General features: G+C 42.7%; 1 protein-coding gene across 4 annotated transcripts in view; it reads right to left on the bottom strand.

Annotated features, from left to right (window-relative positions):
• The window catches only part of PIEZO2 (piezo type mechanosensitive ion channel component 2), a gene marked incomplete at its 5' end in the record, with an annotated part of 353117 nt that overhangs the window by 146294 nt on the left and 184172 nt on the right, over positions 1 to 22651 (bottom strand). For all 4 annotated transcript variants that reach the window (XM_081252827.1, XM_081252829.1, XM_081252828.1 and 1 more), the window contains one exon: positions 3447 to 3609. In XM_081252827.1, the coding sequence (XP_081108953.1) occupies positions 3447 to 3609 (163 nt within the window). The remainder of the gene's footprint in view (positions 1 to 3446; positions 3610 to 22651) is intronic.

Genomic DNA, 22651 nt, shown 5'->3' with positions numbered 1-22651 from the left:
AAACTATTATCTGTTTCAAAAAAATAAGGCCTGAAATCTCGTTAAATAGCTAGAAAGACCTAGAAGTATATAAACAACACAGATGCTATCAGCTTCGTACAATTACTGATGTAATTGGTGTTTTATTGCACAGATAACCTTTCTACACAATTTAATCTTCATAACACAATTCATTTTTTTAAAGGCTTAAGAATCAGAATCTTTTTCCCAGTTATGATTTGTTGATCTGCTTCTGAATTAAAATGAACGAATAAACAAGACCACAGATACGTCAGCTGGAAAAGAACCTTTTATGGCACTTGGGGAGTTGTTTCTTGACTGAGGTCTGCTCTCTGTAAAATTCAAGAACAGGGGCAAAGCCTCCCACCCATGCCCCCTGGGGGTTTTAGGGGGAATCCTTGGGTTTTTGATGCCCTTTAAAACAGCAAACTTGAGCCTCATTAACAAGTCCATGAAGATTAGGGAAGACTCCTGAGCCTTCTCCAGGGATTAGTTGCTACTTTGAAACCATGCTAGATTTGAAAAGGAATTCTCCCAGGCACCAGAGGATTGATTAATCTGCCATTTCTCCACTGAGATAAATGAAAGAAGTAACGCCAGCAAACACTATCCTTTCAAAGGATCCTTGGGACTTCCCTGGTGGCGCAGTGAAGAATCCGCCTGATAATGCAGGGGACATAGGTTTGATCCCTGGTCTGGGAAGATCCCACATGCCGCAGAGCAACTAAGCCCATGTGCCGCAACTACTGAGCCTGCACTCTAGAGCCCGCAAGCCACAACTACTGAGCCCGTGTGCCACAACTACTGAAACCCACGTGCCCTAGAGCCCTTGCTCTGCAACAAGAAGCCAACGCAATGAGAAGCCGGCACACCACAACAAAGAGTAGCCCCCATTGGCCGCAACTAGAGAAAGCCCGTGCACAGCAACAAAGACCCAAAGCAGCCAAAAAAAAAAAAAAAAAAAAAAGCCAGGAATTAAAACAAAAAAATTCAAAGGATCCTCAAAAACCAAGCAATCTAGAACACAAACGCCAAGATTTACAAGTAGCAGGAAGTATGCTAGGGACTTCAAAATAAAACAAATTCTCTTGCTTATTTCTCCTGGCCATGTATTTCTATTCTTTTCAGACTCTAGCTAGATGGTTCCCCGGTAAGATGTATTTCCTCCTGGATTCATCTCAGAAGATTCACTCTAGCCTGCTCCCCTGGGCTGTCTGGGGGCTGGCATGTACTAAGAGAATGGAACTTACTATCTAAATTAGACCCAAACAAATTTAACCGAGAGGGAAATGAACCTCATAATAATGATGTTTAGTATTTTCAAAGCCCCAATAAATAATGTTTATAGAGTATCTACCCCTCTTTTCCTTATTGTTAAATAATGTCATCAATAATATATAGGGCACAGATATTTAAACAACTTTCAAATGGGAGAGAGGTACTATAAGCCTGTGTTGGAGAACCGAGGGGAATCAGGAAGGAAACATGATTTTAGAAATAGTCAATGATATCGTGTCTCTTTTTCACCAGATGTGTGATCTTGACCTTAACCTAACATCCCTTATCTTCCGTAGGTCAGTGTAGGTTTTCCTAGTTTTATGGCAAAAGAGAGTTTGAATTTGGAGACAGAAGTCCTTTTTATAGGAAGCTTTGTAATTCAGTCATGGTTGTCTGTTACTAAAGGCACAGAGGGGATTCTTTTACCAAGTGGGATGGCCTCAAACACACCCTCCAACTTAGCTTTCTTTCATTCTACGAGACCCTGAATTTGAAATTTTTGAGATTGTTCTACTGCCTCTCAAACTGGAGAAGAGCAGAGGGAGAGCGGGTGCCCTTTATTATTAAGTCCTCACAACAATCTGTGCTTTGCAGAAAAAGAGAATAAACAATTTTCCCAACATCACACAGCCACCTTAGGCGGCTTCCAAGTCCGACTTTAGAGTCCACTCAATTCCCAGTAAATATCCTTTACACTCCATCTATCCTATGAGGATAACTGAAAATCAACCTCGCTTTATAAATAATAATAATGAAAAACTCTAAGTCTGGAGAGCTGGAGTTAATGGATTTATTTTCACTGAACCTGGAAAATTTGGGGTAATTATTTAAGCCAACTGATTTTCAAAACTGTAAATATTATAAAATAAATTTCAAATGTAAAAATGGAGATTAAAAATTTAAATTGTCATATAATTATAAAGCCAACCAGAAGAAAAAGCACCTTCATAGTTTTATCTATTTTCAGGACACCAAAAAGTGTTGTGTAGTTTGCAAACTTGAGTGCAAGAGATGGGTAGTTATTACCTTGCTATAATTAATTTTTACACCATGTACCTTTTTTAACATTTGTCTTAAAAATAGTAGAATACGGATATGCAATGTGATTGTATATCTTTTACCCATAAGGATTTTAGGCAATAACATCATTTCTAGTCTGCAGAGGTTAACTGAATCATATTCACTCTTTCTTCATTGTTGTATTTCTGATAAGTACACAAGGTAAAGTGCTGCTTATTTGTGAAGCATGTACATCATCTGCTGTAACTGAGAATTTTCTTCCTTTGATGGCTTCGTGGTTATCATTCTCAATATAAGTAATTTCAAGTAACTTCAGTTTTATAGGTTTAATTTCTTGCCAAAGCTTATGAATGAAATATTTGGTACTTGTGTCTTGTGTCAAATGTCCAAAGGTACTCTTTTAAGGAACTTTTTTCACTGTAAATTTCATCCTTCAATTACCAAATCAATTACTTTTTAAGTCAATGTCACCTAGACTCACATAACAAAGTGCAGTTATTAGAACAAACAGGTCAGGGACAGAGTGACAGCTGTCTCACGTGCTCCCATTCACCATGGAATGAAATCTGACGTGTCCCCTGGTCCAGCTAAAAACATAGCTAAAAATTCACATACATTTTACTCATTCTTACACTTTTCCAAATGCATATATTTTTTCTCTGGAGGGCTTTAAAAATACCTCGATGGAAGCATGTGGAGTTAACACACTGGCTCAGGACAGCAAGGTGCACAGACTGGAAGCCTCCTTCAAGGTAGAATTAATTTTTTTCTCCTACAACTACCAGGTGTTACTTCTCTAAGAGCATTGCAGTAACGAAGGTATCTAGACCATAGGCTATGATACAAATTTGAAAGGTTCCCCATCTGAGTTAAGGGCAGATGACAGTGAAGAGACACAGGGTCAAGCCCAGGCCCTTAGGGGATGACGCCTCTCGCAGGGTGGCCCTCATGGTCTCCGAACTTGTCTCCTCGTGGCCCAGGCATGAGTGAGAATGCCCACACATGAGGACCACACGAGGGTGTGCCAAGTAACCGCCCAGCACGGGAGGGCATGAAGCACAGTGCATATCTCACTATTACACTGTCACAACCTACCAAGGTCAAGGCCCCAGAAATCAAAGAAGGAAGAGGCACAAAGTCAGATTTACCGATTCTTCATTCTCAAACTCCAGGTTATACTGCGCTGCTTCTTCAGTCACTGGTTTCTGAACGATGTTCCTACAGACCAGCCAGATGGTCAGACTGGCTATGAACATGCCGACGTCAGGCACAAACACTCGGATCCCGTTGCCAGCATCAGCTCCCTTTAAGCTATGGAAGGGAAAAGAGCGGGGCAGGGGAAGAAATTTAGTTGTTTTTATGTTGCTATGGTTAAACCATCTTAAAGTATGTTTAAATCTTCTTAATGATTTAAAATAAAGAAGGCTCAGTTTCTGCCCAGAAGGTACCAGAAAGCTTTTCACCAACCCAGGTCTTATGTAATCTACTAAGATTCAGGAAGCTTCCAGGGAGTTTTAGAAATAGTATAAAGAACCCTAAACCAATTCTCACTCCTAAAACATGCTAATGAACTCACTTGTTATTAAATAAACCATGTGTCCAGTACAGAGACAGGTGTTTGCAATCTAGCTGGAGCAGTTAAATACTAGATGGACACAAGCAGCTACGAGATATTGGGCCTTGGAAGTAAATCAAAGTTAGAAGGAAAAACAGAGAAGATGTTAAAGCAATCCTTGAATAGGAGCTCTTCATGATTTTGAATACTGAGTTGATTTTGTTTTCCACCTGTTCCAAGAAAGATCGTTAACAGAGAACTCAGAAGATTCGGTTCCAGTGTCAGTAGGACCTGACAGCTGCCTTTCACTGGAGGCCTTCCCCACATCCCGCGTGCTTCCTCTGCCCCAAAGAGATAACACTGTTTGTCTTCTGTATCTCACTGGACTCAGATGAAAGTGACCCAATGTGTATCAGAGATAAAACTTGTTTAGGGACAGGAAGCAGAAGATAGGGAATTATGCATGTAAAGATACATAGTTTTCCATATACATTTCATGTGATGAAATACATACTGTAGTCATTTACATTGGATATGTGATATACTGGTAAAAACATAATAAATAGCAAGACCCCATCACCTAGAAATAACCATGTTAACATTTTAGTAAACTAAAACATCATATGATATCGCTTATATGTGGACTCTAAAAACATGATACAAATAAACTTATTTACAAAACAGAAACAGACTCACAGACATTGAAAACAAACTTGCTGCTACCAAAGGGGAAAGGCGGAGAAGGGATAGATTAGGAATTTGGGATTAACATACACACACTACTGTACATAAAATAGATAAGCAACAAGGACCTACTGTATAGCACAGGGAACTGTACTCAATATTTTGTAATAACCTATAATGGAAAAGAATCTAAAAAAGAATATATATGTATACATATATATATATGTATATATAACTGAATCACTTTGCTGTATACCTGAAACTAACACAACATTGTAAATCGACTATATTTCAATAAAATTTTTAAAAATTAGTAATAATATCTACCACTCACTGAGCAATTGCTTTGTGCTAAGAGCTTCGTACATATTATTTAGTCCAACCAATCACCATAAAGAGTTAGGCATTATTATTTATCCTCCTTTTACATATGAAAAAACTAAGGCTCCAAAAGGTAAACTTACTTCCCTAAAGTCACACAGATAGTCAGAAAGAGAAAAGAATTATCCTCAAGCTCCCTGTAAGTGCAGAGTTTATGCTGTCAACCACTGCATCCTCCTGTACGTATCCCCACGGCCTTCCCTTCCAGTCTTCCTTCTGTGCATGGACATGTGTTCTTAGAGTTAACAAAACTAGGCTCATCCTTTATCTATGGTTTTTGACAGTGATTTGTTCATTTAATACATCACTCACATTTTCACAACTCACTGAAGATTTTTAAGCCTCACCACACTCACAGTCAGACAGGATTTACTTAACTAGTCCACTACTGTTGTACATTTAGAATATTTCCACCCATTTGTTACTATAATATAAATAAAAGTTAAATCTTTATTAAGTAAAGAGTCTTCTAATCCAAGATCTTCTAGGAAGAATTCCTTAGACCAGTCTAACTGGCTTTTTATAAAAATGGTCTGGAAGAGGGCATCCCCCTATAGAAGCTTCGATTTTCCACACAACTCTAAACTCTTCTGAACAGAGAAACATGAAAGTGATGAGACATCCCTTTACTTCCATAAATAAAACACACGTGGTTGTGTGAAAGGTTTCTAAAAATGGCAAATTCCTTTCATATGGGTTAAGAGTAAGTCAATTACAAAAACTTCATCCAAACTTTATAATTACTTATGAAACTTATAATCCAGAATCGTATTAATGAAATCTGATGATTGATTTCATCATAATAAAAATGTAGAGATTTGCTGTCTACTTTTAAAGTACATCTAGACTTCCGGGTAAGATGGCGGAAGAGTAAGACGTGGAGATCAACTTCCTCCCCACGGATACACCAGAAATACAGCTACATGTGGAACAACTCCTACAGAACACCTACTGAATGCTGGCAGAAGACCCCAGACCTCCCAAAAGGCAAGAAACTCCCCACATACCTGGGTAGGGCAAAGCGGAGAGATTCCCACACAGAGGATCGGTGCCGAGCGGCACTCACCCGCCCGAGAGGCTTGTCTGCTCGCCCGCCAGGGCGGGCGGCGCTGGAAGCTGAGGCTCGGGCTTCGGTCAGAGCGCAGGGAAAGGACTGGGGCTGGCAGCGAGAACTCAGCCTGAAGGGGGCTAATGTGCCACAGCTAGCCGGCAGGGAGTCCGGGAAAACTCTGGAGCTGCCGAAGAGGCAAGAGACTTTTTCTTCCCTCTTGGTTTCCTGGTGCGCGAGGAGAGGGGATTAAGAGCGCTGCTTGGAGGGGCTCCACAGACGGGCGCGAGTCGCGACTGAAAGCGCGGAGCCCAGTGGCGGGCGTGGGACGCTGGGGCCGCTGCTGCCGCCGCCAAGAAGCCTGTGTGCGAGCGCAGGTCACTGTCCACACCGCCCTTCCGGGAGCCTGTGCAGCCCGCCACTGCCGGGGTCCCGGGATCCAGGGGCGGCTTCCCTGGGAGAACGCACGGCGCGCCTCGGGCTGGTGCAACGTCACGCCGACCTCTGCCACTGCAGGCTCGCCCCGCACTCCGTGCCCCTCCCTCCCGCCCGGCCTGAGTGAGCCAGAGTCCCCGAAGAGGCTGCTCCTTTAACCCTGTCCTGTCTGAGCAAAGAACAGACGCCCTCCGGCGACCTACACGCAGAGGCGGGGCCAAATCCAAAGCTGAGACCCAGGAGCTGTGAGAACAAAGAAGAGAAAGGGAAACCTCTCCCAGCAGCCTCAGAAGCAGCGGATTAAAGCTCCACAATCAACTTGATGTACCCTGCATCTGTGGAATACATGAATAGACAACAAATCATCCCAAATTGAGGAGCCAGGAGTCAGTGCTGTGCCTCTGAGGTGGGAGAGCCAACTTCAGGACACTGGTCCACAAGAGACCTCCCAGCTCCACATAATATCAAGCGGCGAAAATCTTCCAGAGATCTCCATCTCAACACCAGCACCCAGCTTCACTCAACGACCAGCAAGCTACAGTGCTGGACACCCTATGCCAAACAACTAGCAAGACAGAAACACAACGCCACCCATTAGCAGAGAGGTGGCCTAAAATCATAAAAAGTCCGCAGACACCCCAAAACACACCACCAGACGTGGACCTGCCCACCAGAAAGACAAGATCCAGCCTCATTCACCAGAACACAGGCACTACTACCTTCCACCAGGAAGCCTACACAACCCACTAAACCAACCTTAGCCACTGGGGACAGACACCAAAAACAACGGGAACTACGAACCTGCAGCCTGCAAAAAGGAGACCCCAAACACAGTAACATAAGCAAAATGAGAAGACAGAAAAACACACAGCAGGAGAAGGAACAAGATAAAAACCCACCAGACCTAACAAATGAAGACGTAATAGGCAGTCTACCTGAAAAAGAATTCAGAATAATGATGGTAAAGATGATCCAAGATTCTATTTCCCAGATCCAAAATCTTGGAAATAGAATAGACAAAATGCAAGAAACAGTTAACAAGGACCTAGAAGAACTAAAGATGAATCAAGCATCGATTAAAAACACAATACATGAAATAAAAAATACTCTAGATGGGATCAATAGCAGAATAACTGAGGCAGAAGAACGGATAAGTGAGGTGGAAGATAAAATAGTGGAAATAACTGCTGCAGAGCAAAATAAAGAAAAAAGAATGAAAAGAACAGAGGACAGTCTCAGAGACCTCTGGGACAACATTAAACGCACCAACATTCGAATTATAGGGGTTCCAGAAGAAGAAGAGAAAAAGAAAGGGACTGAGAAAATATTTGAAGAGATTATAGTTGAAAACTTCCCTAATATGGGAAAGGAAATAGTTAATCAAGTTCAGGAAGCACAGAGAGTCCCATACAGAATAAATCCAAGGAGAAATACGCCAAGACACATATTAATCAAACTGTCAAAAATTAAACACAAAGAAATCATATTAAAAGCAGCAAGGCAAAAACAACAAATAACACACAAGGGAATCCCCATCAGGATAACAGCTGATCTATCAGCAGAAACTCTACAAGCCAGAAGGGAGTGGCAGGACATAATTAAAGTGATGAAGGAGAAAAACCTGCAACCAAGATTACTCTACCCAGCAAGGATCTCATTCAGATTTGATGGAGAAATTAAAACGTTTACAGACAAGCAAAAGCTGAGAGAGTTCAGCACCACCAAACCAGCTTTACAACAAATGCTAAAGGAACTTCTCTAGGCAAGAAACACAGCAGAAGGAAAAGACCTACAATAACGAACCCAAAACAATTAAGAAAATGGGAATAGGAACATACATATCAATAATTACCTTAAATGTAAATGGACTAAATGCTCCCACCAAAAGACACAGATTGGCTGAATGGATACAAAAACAAGACCCATATATATGCTGTCTACAAGAGACCCACTTCAGACCTAGAGACACATACAGACTGAAAGTAAGGGGATGGAAAAAGATATTCCATGCAAATGGAAACCAAAAGAAAGCTGGAGTAGCAATTCTCATATCAGACAAAATAGACTTTAAAATAAAGACTACTAGAAGAGACAAAGAAGGACACTACATAATGATCAAGGGATCGATCCAAGAAGAAGATATAACAATTGTAAATATTTATGCACCCAACATAGGAGCACCTCAATACATAAGGCAAATACTAACAGCCATAAAAGGAGAAATCGACAGTAACACAATCATAGTAGGGGACTTTAACACCCCACTTTCACCAATGGACAGATCATCCAAAATGAAAATAAATAAGGAAACACAAGCTTTAAATGATACATTAAACAAGATGGACTTAATTGATATTTATAGGACATTCCATCCAAAAACAACAGAATACACATTTTTCTCAAGTGCTCATGGAACATTCTCCAGGATAGATCATATCTTGGGTCACAAATCAAGCCTTGGTAAATTTAAGAAAATTGAAATTGTATCAAGTGTCTTTTCTGACCACAATGCTATGAGACTAGGTATCAATTACAGAAAAAGAGCTGTAAAAAATACAAACACATGGAGGCTAAACAATACACTACTTAATAACGAAGTGATCACTGAAGAAATCAAAGAGGAAATTAAAAAATACCTAGAAACAAATGACAATGGAGACACGACGACCCAAAACCTATGGGACGCAGCAAAAGCAGTTCTAAGAGGGAAGTTTATAGCAATACAATCCCACCTTAAGAAACAGGAAACATCTCGAATAAACAACCTAACCTTGCACCTAAAGCAATTAGAGAAAGAAGAACAAAAACACCCCAAAGTTAGCAGAAGGAAAGAAATCATAAAAATCAGATCAGAAATAAATGAAAAAGAAATGAAGGAAACGATAGCAAAGATCAATAAAACTAAAAGCTGGTTCTTTGAGAAGATAAACAAAATTGATAAACCATTAGCCAGACTCATCAAGAAAAGAAGGGAGAAGACTCAAATCAATAGAATTAGAAATGAAAAAGGAGAAGTAACAACTGACACTGCAGAAATACAAAAGATCATGAGAGATTACTACAAGCAACTCTATGCCCATAAAATGGACAACCTGGAAGAGATGGACAAATTCTTAGAAATGCACAACCTGCCAAGACTGACTCAGGAAGAAATAGAAAATATGAATAGACCAATCACAAGCACTGAAATTGAAACTGTGATTAAAAATCTTCCATCAAACAAAAGCCCAGGACCAGATGGCTTCACAGGCGAATTCTATCAAACATTTAGAGAAGAGCTAACACCCATCCTTCTCAAACTCTTCCAAACAATATCAGAGGAAGGAACACTCCCAAAGTCATTCTACGAGGCCACCATCACCTTGATACCAAAACCAGGCAAGGATGTCACAAAGAAAGAAAACTACAGGCCAATATCACTGATGAACATAGATGCAAAAATCCTCAACAAAATACTAGCAAACAGAATCCAACAGCACATTAAAAGGATCATACACCATGATCAAGTGGGGTTTATTCCAGGAATGCAAGGATTCTTCAATATACGCAAATCAATCAATGTGATACACCATATTAACAAGTTGAAGGAGAAAAACCATATGATCATCTCAATAGATGCAGAGAAAGCTTTTGACAAAATTCAACACCCATTTATGATAAAAACCCTGCAGAAAGTAGGCATAGAGGGAACTTTCCTCAACATCATAAAGGCCATATATGACAAACCCACAGCCAACATTGTCCTCAATGGTGAAAAACTGAAACCATTTCCACTAAGATCAGGAACAAGACAAGGATGCCCACTCTCACCACTCTTATTCAACATAGTTTTGGAAGTTTTAGCCACAGCAATCAGAGAAGAAAAGGAAATAAAAGGAATCCAAATCGGAAAAGAAGAAGTAAAGCTGTCACTGTTTGCAGATGACATGATACTATACATAGAGAATCCTAAAGATGCTACCGAAAAACTACTAGAACTAATCAATGAATTTGGTAAAGTAGCAGGATACAAAATTAATGTACAGAAATCTCTGGCATTCCTGTACACTAATGATGAAAAATCTGAAAATGAAATCAAGAAAACACTCCCATTTACCATTGCAACAAAAAGAATAAAATATCTAGGAATAAACCTACCTAAGGAGACAAAAGACCTGTATGCAGAAAATTATAAGACACTGATGAAAGAAATTAAAGATGATACAAATAGATGGAGAGATATACCATGCTCCTGGATTGGAAGAATCAATATTGTGAAAATGACTCTACTACCCAAAGCAATCTACAGATTCAATGCAATCCCTATCAAACTACCACTGGCATTTTTCACAGAACTAGAACAAAAAATTTCAAAATTTGTTTGGAAAAACAAAAGACCCCGAATAGCCAAAGCAATCTTGAGAACGAAAAACGGAGCTGGAGGAATCAGGCTCCCTGACTTCAGACTATACTACAAAGCTACAGTAATCAAGACAGTGTGGTACTGGCATAAAAACAGAAAGATAGATCAGTGGATCAGGATAGAAAGCCCAGAGATAAACCCACGCACATATGGCCAACTTATCTTTGATAAAGGAGGCAGGAATGTACAGTGGAGAAAGGACAGCCTCTTCAATAAGTGGTGCTGGGAAAACTGGACAGGGACATGTAAAAGTTTGAGATTAGATCATTCCCTAACACCATACACAAAAATAAGCTCAAAATGGATTAAAGACTTAAATGTAAGGCCAGAAACTATCAAACTCTTAGAGGAAAACATAGGTAGAACACTCTATGACATAAATCACAGCAAGATCCTTTTGGACCCACCTCCTAGAGAAATGAAAATAAAAACAAAGATAAACAAATGGGACCTAATGAAACTTCAAAGCTTTTGCACAGCAAAGGAAACCATAAACAAGACCAAAAGACAACCCTCAGAATGGGAGAAAATATTTGCAAATGAAGCAACTGACAAAGGATTAATCTCCAAAATTTATAAACAGCTCATGCAGCTCAATAGCAAAAAAACAAACAACCCAATCCAAAAATGGGCAGAAGACTTAAATAGGCATTTCTCCAAAGAAGATATACAGACTGCCAACAAACACATGAAAGAATGCTCAACATCATTAATCATTAGAGAAATGCAAATCAAAACTACAATGAGATATCATCTCACACCAGTCAGAATGGCCATCATCAAGAAATCTAGAAACAATAAATGCTGGAGAGGGTGTGGAAAAAAGGGAACACTCTTGCACTGCTGGTGGGAATGTGAATTGGTACAGCCACTATGGAGAACAGTATGGAGGTTCCTTAAAAAACTAAAAATAGAACTACCATATGACCCAGCAATCCCACTACTAGGCATATACCCTGAGAAAACCATAATTCCAAAAGAGACATGTACCAAAATGTTCATTGCAGCTCTATTCACAATAGCCCGGAGCTGGAAACAACCTAAGTGTCCATCATCAGATGAATGGATAAAGAAGATGTGGCACATATATACAATGGAATATTACTCAGCCATAAAAAGAAACGAAACTGAGCTATTTGTAATGAGGTGGATAGACCTAGAGTCTGTCATACAGAGTGAAGTAAGTCAGAAAGAGAAAGACAAATACCGTATGCTAACACATATATACGGAATTTAAAAAAAAAAAAAAGTCATGAAGGACCTAGGGGCAAAACGGGAATAAAGACACAGACCTACTTGAGAATGGACTTGAGGATATGGGGAGGGGGAAGGGTAAGCTGTGACAAAGCGAAAGAGAGGCATGGACATATATACACTACCAAACGTAAGGTAGATAGATAGTGGGAAGCAGCCGCAGAGCACAGGGAGATCAGCTTGGTGCTTTGTGACCGCCTGGAGGGGTGGGATGGGGAGGGTGGGAGGGAGGGAGATGCATGAGGGAAGGGATGTGGGAACAGATGTATATGTATGACTGATTCACTTTGTTATAAAGCAGAAACTAATTAAAAAATTAAAAAAAAAAAATAAAGTACATCTAACGTGATCAGACAGAGCAAAGGAGAATTAATATCACCAGAATGAGAACTCAGAGAGAGGCCAGAAGACAGGCTAGGCTGGGGTGGGGTAGGGGTGTTTCCTGTGTGGGGCTGTCAAGGGAGCTGGTGGGTCCTTCCCAGGTGGATTTGGGGGGATAAATTATTGTAGCTCCTTTGTGGAAAATGAATTGACCATGGCATTTTATAAAAGGCACCAACCAAGCAGACTGGAGGGGAAAGAGCTCTTACAGAAAGCCACCAGCACCGGGCTCCTCCCACCTGTTCTCTGCAGGCGCCTCCCAATTTTCAAACAGTGGCTTTGAGGCTACAGCCCCAGCTTTGTGCTTCTTGGTCCCCAAAGAGACACTCGATAGCCCACATACACTAAGGGAGTAAATGAATGTAGCTTGCAAAAGCAATCCTCCACCTGCTGTGACAGAATTCAGCTCCTGGATCCAGGACTGGGCTGCAATCCGAGTCAGAATGGAATCATTCAGCCACAGAGGTGCCAACCTATTAACTGTGGCTCTCGGGTCCCGAGCTAACAAAGCAGCACATTCATGGCACTGCCTAGCGGACACAATGAGCCTTCAGAAGACGATAACACGGGCCGTGGACAATGACCAGGTCAAAATCCAACTGATATGTCCTGTGGGGACCATCTTATCACTAAAGTCTCCTTCTTCTCTGTCTAGACCAGTGTCTACTGAGTTACATTAATCAGAGCGCTAGTCCTCAGAAATGCTGCAAATTAAAGCAAAACAAGACAAAACGAAAGGAGAAAAAAAAACAGTTGCTGGTCAAGTAAGTGTTAGAAAATCACAATGAATATTATTATAGTAAAGAACTTGAGAAGTTCTGTAGTAAAACAATAACTTTGAGCTTACTTAAGCCTCCATTTCCCAAATTTGACCACAAACCATTTCTTAGTTTTATCTAACACCTATTACATTCTGCCGAGCTAGTGCTCACGGCACAAGCTTTAGAAAATGCTGACTCAGTGTCTCCTTACTGGTCTATAGTTTTGATCACAATGAATGGACAATTTGGAAACTATACTAATGTGTAGCTAATCTTTATACATTTGGTTTTGAATAAGCCCCTGATAATTGCAGTCAGTGACACCTCATTCCTCTCCCTCAGCCCTCCTCCCATCTATCCACCCACTCACTCAGGAAGTCACTGCAGCCATGGAGCTGGAAGAAACCAGAAACGATCTAGTCCACTTCCTCATCTTGCAAAGAAGAAACCAACCCAGGGAAGGTTGAAGCCTGGACCAAATGCACAGCTGGCGGCAGAGCCCTTATTGGGAGCTGCCACTCACTGCACTTGCCCCCGCTTCTACCTGGTGCCGCAGCTTCCCCCCAATCACTGCTCCCACCGCAAGGCCCAATGGCCCATTCCAACCCCATCCCATGCCACCTCTGTGCCGTGCTGGACAAATCCGCTCCCAGATCCACTCTCCCTGCTTTCCTTCCCTCTCCTGTCTACTTCTCCACCTCCCTCTGGACACCCCCAAAGGCTCACCTTGCTGGGAGATCCCCCAAGGGAGTGCGGGGCTGGGCTGTGACCACCAGGCTCCTCTTCTCTGCCTCCCGCTTAAATGTTGATGAGTTGGCAAGGTCTGGTCCTCACTTATTTTTTCTAAGTCCACATGGCAGACCTGAATGACACACCCACTGCCGAGGCTCCACTCAGCATCTGCACAACGACTTACAAATCTGCACACCCAGTCCGAGCATGTCCCCAAGACCCATTTTCCTACTAGATATCTCCATTTAGTATTCAACAGCTTTTTACAACTAAATGCTATCTTTATTCCAAAATCTGCTCTTCCTCCCTTATTCCTCACCTTGAAAGATGGTGCTGTCACCAGTGTAGCAACCAGGACAGAACCTGGGCCCTGCCATCTGTCACAGGAAACCGGAGATTCTGTCTCCATGCCTTTGTTTCTCTTCCCCGCCTTCCTCTTTTTTTGGCTTCTGGATTACTGAATAGCATCCTTGTCACTTTGCCTCAGGGCATCCCCTCTGCTAAGCAGGCCTCCGCATTAGCACCCAAGCTTAACTTTTAGAAGCACAGGTTGGGCATGCCCACCGCCCTGCTGACGAGAAAGGTCCATAGTCCCAAGCACACCCGCGAGGCCCTTGGTATTGCAGGCCCGTCTGCCTTGTCTCTTGCTATGGCTTCCTTGGACCTCAAATTCCACCCACACTGACCACATACACCAGGACAGGCAGGTGCGATCTTCTCCCTTGGACCACAACGCCCTTCTCACACACGCTTCCAGGGTGTCCTCATCAGTCAAGACTCACCTCCCACACCTCCACCTCGAAGCGTGTTTGCAACCTGCCACCTTTAGATGCCTAAATGCCTATGTACACTTAATACTTTATGTCGCTAACTTGTTTGTGAGGACTATATATGTGTGTGTGTGTGTGTGTATGTTTACATATTACATTTGTGTGTGTGTGTGTGTGTGGTACGGTGTGTGCTCTGAGTACAGGCTGGCAGAGTTAATGTTATCTCCAAATATTTACTCTTTCCTTCCTATGACAATAGTTTGTGCAAAGTACTGTTGAAGAATTAGATCTGCTGTCTGCCACAAAGAGCCCTGTACTTTAGCTCGGGGAAAGTAAAGTACAAAGGGCAGGACACGTCACTGTGGTCTGGGGAACAGCTGAAGATCGAGGGGTTGATGAGTAACATCTTAATTATTTGGACACAATTTAATTTTCAAAATTGGAAATTATAACTCATTCAGAATACATATGAAGTTTTATTAAATGCATATATTGGAGAAAACATTTCAAGAAAAAGAAATAGGTGTTGTGGCTAATGAACAATGAGTGGCTCCATTTGGTGGGATGTTTTATTTATTCATTCCAAAGATATTTACTGAGCCTCTAGCACGTGCCAGGCACTGTCCCTGGGCACTGGGTGTTGGTTATGAAAGTGTCTTAAACAGAGAGATAAATCAGGAAGAGGGGTTATGGCCAGGTCCTCCCTACTGGACTCGGAATTCTGGCAAAGCATCCACATAACCAGAACGGCTGAAGGGTTCAGAGCAAATGAGGCCCTACCGTCATCATGGAACTGAGACTGCAGAGGAAATCGTGCACTGGTCTCGAGAAGTGGTGCCCAGAGGCGGTGTTTCCATGAGTGTGAGGTGTTGTGTGGAGGTGACAGGTCACCCTGGAAGCCACATGGGGTTTGTGCCTGAGAGAGAAGTCTTGACTGAGAGGGTGGAGGTGAGAGTTTTCTTCTCATATATGTTGGCTAAAGTCAACAGTGTAAATTAGATGGTCCAGGGACCACGCACAGCACAGAGTAAATATTTGTGGAAACCTCCATAAATGGATCGTCAGTGTGCATTACAGAGCATTTAACAACAAATTAAATTTTATTTCAGGTAAATTCTGCATCTGAAACCAGGCTGACCAGGTTATGGGTAGAAGCCCTATGCTAATAAATTAACGAGATCAATGAATACATTTCCCCATAAAATGTTATCCTACATAGCTTGACTTTCCAGGCTCAGCTCAATTACATTTTCCATATAGAAAAACACATGCTAAACTACTTAAAACATCATGTTCTCTTCAACAGGCAGACATTTCCTTTCCAATCTGGTTACAGTCACATTGATCCTATTTGTTCAGAGTGATTAACCCTCTTGAAAGGGGGTCAAGGAAGCTGGAAATTCGGAAAAACCTACATATCCATGAAGAGGAGAGAGAATATAGCCATAAAATACTATGAATCAATAAATCAGTGCAAATGTACGTGTGACCATCTACATCAATAAATATGGATGCATCTCACAAACATAATATTAAGCAAAAAAAAAAAAGAAGTAGCAAACGTACAGAATGTAGACCAGTTAGAGATTCACCCATAAGGAGCTCCATGAAAGTCAGGAGACAGGGACTCAATCACCTGTGTAGGTAGTGCCCAGGTTCTTAAGATCCTTGAAAGCTGGTTGGTACATACAAAAGTATATCTTTAATATTTCATATTATTTTTAAAAGTCAGAAGAGACAACTGCCCAGAATTCTTCGTGTAGAACACATCTTGAAAACACAAAGTCAATTATCTGCCTGGGAAAGATAATGACCAACTGATGCAGTCATGGCCATGATTATATTTGGTCTGATTGATTCATTAATCAAATTCAATTACCATCCTCCTATCCAAGTCCAGGGATACAGTGAGGCAGGTGTGGATATTCATGGGCAAACCACTTTGCTTTTGTAAAGTTTCAGTTTCTCACCAACAAAATGACTTCTTGGGGTCATCCCAACTGTCAAGTTTCATTCTGACTCAGAAAATTCAAAATAAGGAGGCAGCGAAATGAAGATGGGGCAAAGAAAGAAAAGCATTGGAGTTTCAGGTATGGCCGAGAAGCAGACTCAGGAACAAACACAACCGCCGTCACCTTCAGAAGCTAGAAAAGAACAACCTCATTTATGCCATTCCTCTTGGGGAGCGAGTTCTTTGGTTCAGAGTTGGTAGGAAGGTCAACGTCAATTGAATTCCAATAAAATAATTAAAATGTCAAATGAGCATTATTTAAATGAATATGAACTGCTGAGATGGTTATACTTGGTTTTCTGGTGACCTCTGGAGCCCAGGCACTGATGCTCGACCGCGGCTCCACAGAAGCGGAGCTGCACAGGGACAGGGCTGCCCCAGGGCCTCTCCCTGAGCTCCCATCAGGGTCCCACTTCAACTCCTAGATGGACTGGTTCAGCTCTTCTTTCCTCCAGGACCTTCACTTCCCCAATAGCACCCACAACTGTGCACAGTCTAGGTCCTGAAATACATTCTTTGCCTCACACCCGCTCCCCACAAACCCTGACTGACCCACCCCCATGTGATCCTCTAATTAGCTTGCACAGGACTGGCGGATGATAGCAACATGGGAAGTGAGTAATATCTAACCCGTGTAAACTGCAGCCCTCACTCTGGAGCTGGGTGATTTACTCCAGATAATTGGAAGACACACGGTCTCGGGGTCTCCTCTGCGGGATCTGAAGTGTGAGGATTATGAATCTAATCTGCACGCATGTTTCTGCTGCAAAGCAGCCCTCACATGTCACTGTGACGTCTGCAAAGGCCATGTGATGTAAGCATTTGTCATTACTGCAGGATCCACTCACAGTGAGGCTGGAATCAACTTCCAGTCTCCCCTACCCACCCCAGCCCCACTTGCTGCCACCGTGCCGAGCGTCACCCTGCAGCTCAGGGTTCTCCCAGCTTCAGGCCATGACTAACTAGTTTATTATCAAATAAAGGCAGTGGCACAAACCAGCATATTCATTTTCATGAAACATAGTAGAATAAAACAGGAGTACACTGCATGCAGTAAGAGCAGCTATTGTTTTTTGAAACTGTATGTATTTGTGTTGTATTGGATCATGATATAAAAGTGTACTGGTATAGGGCTTCCCTGGTGGCGCAGTGGTTGAGAGTCCGCCTGCCAATGCAGGGGACACGGGTTCGTGCCCCGGTCCAGGAAGATCCCACATGCCGCGGAGCGGCTGGGCCTGTGAGCCATGGCCGTTGAACCTGTGCGTCCGGAGCCTGTGCTCCACAACGGGAGAGGCCACAACAGTGAGAGGCCCACATACCGCAAAAAAAAGTGTACTGGTGTAGTCACAGTTAAAAAAAAAAAAAAAAAAAAAGCTTCAAAATCACTCTCCAGCACAGCTCTGTTCTATCAAACAGGTAGGGCAGTTGTGTTGAGGACAGATGAAGATAACATAAGTCCTTTCTCCAAATCTCTCGGAGCCTAATGTGTTGCAAAATTCATGCTTTTCCAGATGTCAGGAAGGCGCCTCTTACAAGATGATGTAATGGTGGCAGCAGGCACGAGGGCAGGGCCCCCCTCCCGCCCCATCCCGCCCCAAGCACACACACCTGTGACCCTTCACTCAATGCAATGGTCTCCCCTTGGCTCCCAGGTCAGTCCAGGTCAGGTTTTGCCAACAAGAAATGAGGCTAAAACATCAAGTTTTCAGAGCATTTTTGATTTTGAGATTGCAGATGAGGGATAAGGTTCTTTACTCAAGCACATCATAACAAACTAGAAATACTAAGCTGTAAAACAAATCAAAATTGTTCCAGGAATAAAATATTCATCAAAGGAGTGAAAAAAATCTCTGAATTTTTACCTGTCAAAAGATGCACCCTATGTTCAGTAAATCCAAGAAATGAAAATATAAATTTGTAAGGCATGAATTATAGCGTGTTGGCCCACACTGCAAATAGAATTGCCAAAGCATCTCTCTAAATATAGTTTCCCATGCAGTTAAAATGTGATTTAGTTTTCAAAGTTTTTTCAGAAAGCATTTCAAGTAATTTAGGATTCACTGACTGAAGGCAGACTAAAAGCAGAGGACACAATCAAGAGACATATCAAAATGTATGTCCACACAAAGACCTGTAGGCAAAGGTTTAGAGCAGCTTTATTCATAATCACCAATAGCTGAAAACAACCCAAACATCTACCAACTGGTCCCTGGATAACTGTGGTGATCCATACAATGTAATACGATTAACAATGAAAGTAAGAATACTTCCAACTCAATGGATGAACCTAAAAAGCATTATGTTAAGTGAAAGAAGCCAGACACAAGGCCACAGACTGTGTGAGTCCATGAGTCCAAAGGTAGGGGATTGATGACAAAGGAGCAGAAGGAGGCTCTCTAGGATGATGAAAATATTATAAATCTTGAAATGGTGGTGATCACATGACTGCATGTGTGCGTCAAATTCATAGAACGACACACCTAAAAAGGGGAGAATTTCACTGGCTGTAAATGACACCTTAGTAAATCCGATGGGGGAGGCACTGGAGTAACAGCAGTATGAAGTGTCATGGGCAATAGAGGGGAAACCCCAAATCTGAGACAATGTAAAGGGAGAAACGGCAGCAAGCAAACCTAACAAGTGCTTGATACAAATGTCATGTTTTAAACCAGCTGCATCTGTAAATATGTAACTGTTGAAAATGTACTGAATGGCAGAGATTGTCCTGGGACATATCAACATCCGAAGAGGAAGGTGGTCCCCAAGGTCCTTGAACATCTCATTACGGTATTTCCATGAAGCTGCCTCCCCCAGGGGATTTCCCTACGAGAAAAATTTACAGCAGGGATAAAATTAACAATGTGGGATGGAGAGGAAACGGTTTCTTTTGCAAATACCTTTGCTTGAAATTCTAGGAAATTATGTTTTAACAGTTCAAGACCTATTATAAAATCACTGATTTATGGGTTTAGAGCTAGGTTATTGGGAGACTTTCCTCTAAACATAGATTCGTTATTTTTATAAATAAACTAAATAAACACTCCTAGAGTGAGTCGTGGCCACTGAGGTTTGTATGCCTGCAAATCTGAGCAGTGCGTGTTTCTGCCCTGTTCTCGGGAGGCGAGCCTCCTGCTCTCGACGGGCTGGATTTCTCAAGGATGGTCACAAAGTTCGTGCTCACCATCTCCCGTGTCCCTGTCACGACCCCTCACAAACTCTCCCCACTCCCTGTGCAAATACTGACCTCCTTTGATTCACCGCCACAAAGCCAACTGCCCACACTGGGTCCCTGTAGTCTGGTTCCCTGATAATGATGGACACAAAGGCTGTCCCTGTTGACCCTGAACTTTTGGTTGTCTACTGAGAGTGGGTCAGCAATTCAGGATGGGGCCGTTTCTTACACTTCCTTTCCACCCTCTTCATGCCCCGCTCAATGCTAGGTACCAGGTCTTCATGTAATAAATACCCCTTTATTGACTTGTACAAGAAATCATCATTTTTTTATAGTTGATAAATTTGGTGAGACTGAATGTTCCATAAGGGCTAATGTTTAGGCTGGAATGACGGTGTCATCCTCCCAGGCAGTTGAACGAACGAGCCTTTCAATGAAATGCCTACTACGTGCCGGGCCCTGGAGCTTCCTCCTGGTACACGGGCGTTTTAATGTCCTGTGTCTGTGGATTCCACAATCCCAGCCCCTCCTTATGGACAGGAAATTCCCTAAAAGAGGAAGGAGTCTGGCCTAAGCTTCTACCTGATTCCTCCTCCCCAACCCAGGGCTCTGCCGACTGTTGTTTGTCCAGAGAGAACGTGTGTCCAGCAGCCTGGGGCTCCCCCGGCTTGTCTGGCAGAGAGAGCCCATGACCTTGTGAGGCGGCTCCATCCCTCCTGGAGCCACCACAGAATCAGGCCGGGGTGGTGCTGTTGGTCAAACGATGTGCAGCATCCAGGCCTGAGTGGGACTGCGGACCGTGGGGCCTGACCTAGGAGGTCCCCACGGCAGGGACAGCACTCCCTCTGAGCCCGTGCCCGGCAAAAAATGGAGTAAGCTTTGCTTTTGTTTGTTTTGGTTTTATTCTTTTCCCTAAAAGTCACTCAGGCAATGTGTGGATAAGGATACACAGCCTTCCTGGGGTATGGGGGGCAGTGAGGGGACAAACGCTAACCACTTAGCCACTCAGCCCAGGAATCCCAGAGACAGAGAAGAGTCAAACGGAACAGCATCCCTATCTCAGCATCATTTTCCTTCAGAACTTACACACCTGTTTGATGGAACGTGCTGGTGTTCACCCGCACTTGGGGCAAAGCCAGCGCTCGGCTCAGATTTCTAAGGACAGGGTCCTGCAACCCCCAGAACACAGTGTATGTCCATCAGCATCCCAACACGAGACACCAGCACGTTCACCAAAACAACACTCACTCCAGCATGGAAGCCAGTGATCTGCCTGGATTCCTAAGTCAATATATTTCGCCGGTCAGAGCCGAGAGCAGAGATCTCAAACCCACCCATTTCCCGAGAGGACCAAGTGAAACAACCTTCCCTCTCTTTGCGGCAGGTGGGTCAGCGACGGCCGCGTGAGGGTCCCCTAGGCTGCTCCGCCTTTTCTTACCTGGTGTTTATGGTCCCCGGGCTGCTGTCCTGTTCATTGACCAGCATTTCCACTTGCTCTGTGGATGACAGGCCACCAGGCCATCTCACAATCCCCAGGAAGAGTGAGGTGGACCTAAACCTCAGTAGTGACCACAGGGAGGGTGTGGAAGGAGGGAGCAGACACCAGAACCTCTCAGAGGTAAGAAGGAGTCTCTGTCTGGGTAAGTCAGCAGGTGTAGGAGAGTCTGGTGGTGGGGGGGCTGTCCTGCCTGACCACAGCTTCCCAATCTCCCCCAGCACTGAGGGATGGGATAAACTGAGGCAACAGGATTACTCCTGGTATGTAATCAGACCTTCACAACGTCCGCAGAGGTTAGCAACAAGAAGAGGCACAGGCTCTACAATCAGGAAGACTTAACTGTCATTTAGTCCTGTGTAAAGAAGTCACTTAACCCACTGAATGTTCATTGTTAGCTACTTCCAGTATTTTGTGTACATTTAGAAAGGTTTGTGTGGCTGTGAGCTTGTAGAGATAGATCAGGGCATAAGAAGAGCCAGGAGGAACTGTTTCCACTTTGTTCATTGTGGATGACAGGTTTCCAGGGATTCTGATGGGAAACCCAAACAGTTCCTATGAAATATGCCTGATACAAACTGTTGCTTTATCCAAGCAAGGATGTCTCAGTCCCTAGCTAAGGTGTTTGACTGGCTGGGCTGTGGGAAAGACATTTTATAGCAGCTAAAGCTACATTAAGAGCTAATTTCAGACTCTCATGATGCAGAGCAAATGAGAAATCTGAACCGAGGTTTGGGAGTATCTGTTAGCACGATTCTCCAAAACATTCCATTCTGTAGACTCAACATCCAAATTTTATCTCCCTATCAAACGCGTGAATTTTCTATTATTCATCATGCTGTCTGCACCAAGACTTGAAAGCTTTCAGTGATCTATTACACAGTTCACTTGCTCGTGTCATTAATGAAATCTAAAACGTTCCAGCCGGTACCTTGCATTTTGTATAGAACAAGGTGCCAAGGTTACCACCTGGGAATTCGGGGTTTCAGTTCATAAATTCTCTGTAGGACCTGATCTTTACCACTCATTCAGTCAAAGACTGTTCATATTAAGTCCTAGGGACCTGACTTAGTGAAGATGGAGATTACAAGTCAGAAAATCTTTTCTTCCAGAAATATTTTGAAGGAAAAAAGATGAAGGATTACATCTTTTTTTTCTAGAAGAAAAATAAATCTGTTCACCAAATACTTATTAAATGATGTCATTGTGCTTGAATAAAAAAAGTTTCCTTTCCAAGTTGGAAGTCAAAGTCCTAGGTAAAGCTCTCAACAG

Source organism: Mesoplodon bidens, assembly GCF_964165515.1.
Source record: "Mesoplodon bidens genome assembly, chromosome: 13".
NCBI lineage: Eukaryota > Metazoa > Chordata > Mammalia > Artiodactyla > Ziphiidae > Mesoplodon > Mesoplodon bidens.
This window is presented reverse-complemented; position numbering and strand designations above follow the sequence as displayed.